Source organism: Austrofundulus limnaeus, unplaced genomic scaffold (assembly GCF_001266775.1).
Source record: "Austrofundulus limnaeus strain Quisiro unplaced genomic scaffold, Austrofundulus_limnaeus-1.0 Scaffold696, whole genome shotgun sequence".
NCBI lineage: Eukaryota > Metazoa > Chordata > Actinopteri > Cyprinodontiformes > Rivulidae > Austrofundulus > Austrofundulus limnaeus.
In genome coordinates this window covers 44,474-50,468 of record NW_013953098.1, presented here as the reverse complement: position 1 = coordinate 50,468, position 5,995 = coordinate 44,474, and the positions used below count along the sequence as shown (strand labels likewise).

Here is a 5,995-nt window from a genome sequence, read left to right as displayed (position 1 = left end):
GTCTTGAGGTAAACAAAGTTTGGGTTTGACATTCCAATCCAAGTTATTGCTACACATTCCACATTATTACAAATAACTTCATTTCTGGACATTTATGGTTTGATTTCTTTGTATGTATGGATCACTTGGGTTGTTACCAACATCTGGTGGAAATTTCATGTCATTAGTACCTCTAGTAATATATTTACTGAGATAAATGTTGACGTGTTCAATACTTACTTTACCTGCTGTATATTGACCATGACAGATTTTTTAACAGCATCAAAAGCATAAAACATTCAAGGGCATGAATAAATATAGGTATTGCATATTTATGCACATTTTTTAAACAAATAATCATTTTTGGTGAGGTGCCTGTTGTTTGGTGTTATTGTCAACTGTAGATTTAAAGACTTTAAATGCTGTGAAAATTATARTAGATGATTCTTCATTTCCAACTCTCGCTTCACTTTCATTCGTTTGTTTCCTAAAGTCCTACTAAAAATAGTAGACAAGTTGCCAAATGTTTGTACATCCCAAACTTTGTTATATGCATTTTTCTGTTTTATTTGGTTCTTGAAATGAAAACTAGCATTGAGAAATCCATTCAAAGGTGCTCTGTCCTTCTTTAGGATCAGTCTTTGTGGGCGTGTCTGGCTGGTATGGCGATGGCAAACAGGGACCTGACCACTGCAGAAATGGCCTATGCTGCCATTGGAGAGGTAAGAACATTTMTTATTGGCTATTTAAGTGGAATGTGTATTTCTTTTTTTATTTAGCCAACACAAATACTCATGWTTGAATCAGTCGACTTACATAATGCTGACAAATTAGGGGAAAAAAGATGAGGTAGCTTTCTTTTTTCCTATTTTCATATTCTCTCCATCTTTGGTTTTCAGTTACCCCGAGTGCAGTACATCAACTTTATTAAGGAGCAGCCGTCTAAGGAGTCCTCTTTGGCCCACATGCTGATGTTCAGTGGTCAGGTCCAGGAAGCTGAGTCAACACTTTTACAAGCCGGTCTCATCTACCAGGCCATTCAAATGAACGTTGACCTTTTCAACTGGGAGAGGTATAACTCTCTTTCTGGGTTTGTGCTGATGACTGTGCAGTGAGATTAAAGGCGGATGCAATTCGTCAGCCACATGAGGTTTATTATGAAAAGATCTAAAGTCGATTTGAGAAAGTGAACATTAGTTTTGTGTGTCCTGTCCTGTTCAGGGCTCTGGAGCTGGCAGTCAAACACAAGACCCATGTGGACACTGTCCTGGCCTACAGGGGGAAGTTTCTGCAGAAAGCCGGCAGAAAGGAGACCAATAAGAGATTCCTGCAGTACGCTGAAGGGGTATGTTGTGGTAGCTTCTCCTTTGTGTTGTATAAACTGGTGATTTTAAGTTTTATGACAGAAAAACACTGTGTGAGATTAACTGATTAACAAAAATCACAAACAAAAACTTGATTTTTGTCAAATTTTTAAATTGTTTCAAAAAGTAGCTGAATTTATCGAAATGGATGCTTCTCAGACCAGACGTTGTAGTAATTTAAATCAGATTTCTGTGTGTCTTTTACACCGTATCCCATGTTAGACATTACAGTCTAGATCAGGTGTATTAAACTGGCGGCTCAMGGGCCACATCTGGCCTGCTGGTGAGCTCAGTTTTTATATAAACTTTTAGAAAATCTGAAATGACAAATCTAATCTAATTTTTTTTCCTACTTACCTCTTCCAGGTTGAAGTGGACTGGGACAAGATCCAGTTGAAGATAGAGATGGAGCTCTCTAAAGAACGAGAAAAAGCTGCTAGCGTCTCTGTGAGAAGCAGTSTGGCGTTACGACGCTAATTTTCAGGATACGATATTTTAATTTTTTTTGTCTCCTTACCTCATCGCATTCCAAGATCTTCACCTGAAGCCGAGTATCCAGCAGGAAGTAAAATACAATCTAAACTCAGAGGTGATGAAGTGAAGATGAGCATGACTCTCTTGTTGTGCTGCGATTGTAGCACATGGTTCATGGCAGTCTGTTACTGTGGGCGGGTGTGAATGAGCCGGACGAGAACAAGCTTGTTTTTTGAGTTTGTTTGTTTGTTTGTTGTTGTTTTTTTTTAAACCACGCCGTTTCCTGATCATCCAGCCCATGTGCATGTRGAAGACTTTTGCTTCTTCGTACTTTCTCCCCATACACGATTTACACATTGCTTTCCACTTTTTGGCCAATATTGTGGATTTATGCACGAGTAAACAAGAAACAACAGTTTCCACTGTGTTTTCTTGCACCATGTGTACTCCTGTGAGCTCTTCCAAAAGCACAAGGTCAGAGGTTTTTAGCTGTAAGAACACGTACAACACAGTCTTCTTTTGTTTTCATGTGAAAATAGACGACCACAAACACCTGAAAGATGTCCAGAGATCTTCAGTCACGCACAAAGCTAGATTTTATTTCACTTTTAATCGATGGTATAGTGTCTATTTTATAATTTTTACATGTAAACTTTGCCTTATGGAGGCACTAGGAAAAACTTTGTTAATAAAATATTGAGGAAAAATTGTATTGAAAATATCATCATTCCTTATTTTTGCTTTTTGTTTTGTTTAGTTTTTCTTTTTTAATTTTCTTTTTATTTTTTTGCTGAAGTGTGAACCAGCTGCTTGCTGTAGCTCTCGCTCCGCCCGTTTGGCCGAACGCCTGTACATCAGCGCAGCATCATAGCCCATCTATCTCTACCAGCGGTCTGGGAAAGAGAAGATCCGCCTGGAGGCTCTCCACAAACAGCCTCTTAGCTTCACCGCGATGTCACAGAGGTACGCGGTTAAAAGAAAGATGGAAAAGAAAAAAGACTAGCATGGTCCACAAACCTGTGAGTGCTGCAACATCAGAGAAAATTATAAATGTAGGAAAATCTGTCAATGAGTTCATTCTCTCCTGCTGCCCCCCCCCCACACACACACACACACCCTGGAAATCTGAGACATTTCTAGTCTTTCTTAGACCCTGTCATTTTGTTTATTTTGCACATGTTTAAAGGCTGCTCACTTGGATGAAACGTTAAAGCACAAAAATATTAATCAATTGAAATCCTTGTTGAGGTTTCTTTATCACAGAGAGGCCACACACACTGAAAAACAGAGATCTTCTTAATCTTAGTAGTCTTACAAAAATTTGTTGAAAAGGTCAAATCATACGTGCAGAAAAATCTCCTTCCATGAGTTCTCTGATTGTCGTTCTAAGATTTGTTTGACCGTCTTTGGGAGTTTTTTTTGTGCTGTACTTTCTGCTCCTCAGCAGAACATTTGAAGCTGAATAAAAGTTCTGCCAGGAGTTCTTGGAGGCATTGCGAGAACAAAAATATTAGTTATTTTTATCACGCAGACAGAACAAATACAGCGGGTAAAATAAGTATTGAACACGTCAACATTTTTCTCAGTAAATATATTACTAGAGGTGCTAATGACATGAAATTTTCACTAGATGTCGGTAACAACCCAAGTGATCCATACATACAAAGAAATCAAACCAGAAATGAAGTTATTTGTAATAAGATGGAATGGCACTGGGAAAAAGTATTGAACATACTTACTGAAATTTATCTAATACTTTGTACAAAAGCCTTTGTTGGCAATGACAGCTTCAAGACACCTCCTGTATGCAGAAACTAGTGGCATGCATTGCTCAGGTGTGATTTTGGCCCATTCTTCCACACAAACAGTTTTCAAAACCTTGAAGTTTTCGTGGACCTCTTCTANTGAGCTGTTAATGGAGTCAGATGAGAATAAAGCCTTCTGGGAGAGAATCAACTGGTTTTCCACTATTTTATTCAGACTTCCAATTTATTGATCTCAATCTTACAGCTCAATTGTGCATGCAGAAAATAAAACTGTAAAAACATCACATATAAATAAAAAGACAAATCATTTTACTTCACTGATTATGACACCGTTCAAACTGCTGTTGCCATCACCAGTTGCCAAACTTGGGCAGTGCTGGCACGCACAAACGATTTGCAATCGTTATGGTTTGTTAAAAAAGAGAAATGCAAAAAGGGGATGTGYGTTATATATCAGTATCATGCCCAACATAAACATCCTGTCTTTTTCAGTTTGTCTCCATTAGGAAAGATGGCAAGAGTTGTTCGCACACAGCAAACTCAGATTACCATGGATTATGTGAATCAACCTGCTGCACCAACCAGAAACCATTCTGATAAACAAACCAAGGTGTATCCAGGTAAAACATAATCTCTCTCTTCAACTGTAAGACTGATTACCAACATTTAATTTGATGTTCATTTAAAATATGTGGCTACAATATCCATAAGCTAACATGATAAATACCTTCCAACTCTGTCTGTTTTCCTTTTGATGTTATATTTATTCAGTGCTAGTTTGTTTACCTGAACAATGTCTGTGTAAATAGTTTATTTTAAAACTTTATTCAACAAAACTGTCTTGGCAATAAAAGGCTTTTTACACAATGATAAAACATTTCTTAAAAGTTTAAACATGTAGGTACAGTATGTTATATTAGTACAATTTTAAGTAATATAAAATAACAGTACATCGTGAGCTTTCTGAGAGATAGCTGAGAGAGTGTATTATTGATTTTTCCCCCTACAGAGATTCTCTGTGAGATATGTTCTTGTAAAACAATTCCTGAATCTTTTATCTAGGAGTAATACATCCTGAATCAATAATAGAAAAGCTGTGGGTGCTTAAATTGTTGAATTATGATATATTTAGTAAGAAATGCCTCGAACAGTTGATTAAATTTGGATTTCTGTGAAGTGAAGCTGTGTTCGGTACAACATTGTTCAAATYTTAACAAACAGCTTTGTTATCCATCTTATCAATAATAGAACATATAATTCCTTCTATCCAATCAGCAGGAAAATAACTTAATTTTGTGAATTGAAATAAATAAAATTGTGTCTGAAACAGGAGAACAGTTCATTTCTTTCTGGTTGTGTTTTCTTCCTGCTGGTGAAAAACTGATCCGAGTGGTTGCTGTTAGTTTTGGACTGCTGTGTGTCCTACAAGCTCTTATCAACATTTCTCTGTGTCTTGTTCTGTGTGAGTAGCTGTGTTTTTACTGTTGTCAAACCAGGAAGTGTCTCAGGACGTCTCCAGGGTTGCAGCTATGAAAAACAACTTTTAAATTTTTTAAACTTTTTTTAAAGTCTGTAGAGCAAAAAACAAATAAAAAAATTAAAAATGTCTGTTGTTTCTTTGGTTTGATCAGGTTTACTTATCAAAACTGTCAAATTTCATAATAATACCCTCATTTACCACCTGCAGATATACTGAAGAGCCTTCCACAATAAAACCTATAAGAACTATACTGTAGAAAGTTTGTTTAAATTCAGCCAAACTATAAAAATTACAAAACAACAACACATCAACATTTCTGTTCCTTTTATTTGCCTGCCTTCATTATGTAATCGATGCTCAAACTGACCTGTCATGACAAAATAAAACACAAGGAAAAGTTCAATATTGAGTTGTTTTCATATTCTCCATGTCAAAAACACATAATTTATTTGTAATTTGTTTATATTTTGTGATTTATTACCTGGCATGGGAATGAGATAGTTCTGTGTACAAGAATGTAGATTTTAAACCAGAAGTGAAWCATGGTTGCATCATGCATCCGGTTTGTAATCTCCTGCAAAATAAACCTGCTTAGATTTCAGCTCTATGAGGAGCTGTTTGTAAAGTTGCACAGTCAAAAGTTACCAATAGTTTTGGTAACCCAATACAGTTCATATAAAAAAATCTTGACTTTTTTGTGTATAAGTGTGAATGTGTTGTTAACAGGTGTTTCTGCTTTTTCAGACACCCAAACATCAGACCTTCTGCCTGATTGCAAAAATGGGACAACAGATTTAGACAACTTCAGAAGACAGAATGGTGAGTGAGAAAAAGAACAAAAATACATTTTTTAATTAAAACATTTAAGCACTGATCTGGTTCTATGCAAAATATGTCAGATAAATTTTTAAAACTGATAATATGACCTATAG

At 36.3% G+C, this 5,995-nt stretch overlaps 2 protein-coding genes across 3 annotated transcripts in view; both read left to right on the top strand.

The window, feature by feature from the left end:
• ift80 (intraflagellar transport 80 homolog (Chlamydomonas)) overlaps nucleotides 1-2,527 on the top strand; it is a 22,576-nt gene extending 20,049 nt beyond the window's left edge. For both annotated transcript variants that reach the window (XM_014027899.1, XM_014027900.1), the window contains 4 exons: nucleotides 612-701; nucleotides 879-1,051; nucleotides 1,201-1,324; nucleotides 1,710-2,527. In XM_014027899.1, the coding sequence (XP_013883353.1) occupies nucleotides 612-701; nucleotides 879-1,051; nucleotides 1,201-1,324; nucleotides 1,710-1,820 (498 nt within the window). In that variant the 3' untranslated portion in view covers nucleotides 1,821-2,527. The remainder of the gene's footprint in view (nucleotides 1-611; nucleotides 702-878; nucleotides 1,052-1,200; nucleotides 1,325-1,709) is intronic.
• Nucleotides 2,528-4,102: 1,575 nt separating this feature from the next.
• The window catches only part of LOC106531949 (CD209 antigen-like protein A), a 3,667-nt gene continuing 1,774 nt past the window's right edge, over nucleotides 4,103-5,995 (top strand). Inside the window, exons 1-3 of the mRNA XM_014027909.1 lie at nucleotides 4,103-4,203; nucleotides 4,956-5,045; nucleotides 5,808-5,882. Of these exons, the coding sequence (XP_013883363.1) occupies nucleotides 4,134-4,203; nucleotides 4,956-5,045; nucleotides 5,808-5,882 (235 nt within the window). The 5' untranslated portion in view covers nucleotides 4,103-4,133. The remainder of the gene's footprint in view (nucleotides 4,204-4,955; nucleotides 5,046-5,807; nucleotides 5,883-5,995) is intronic.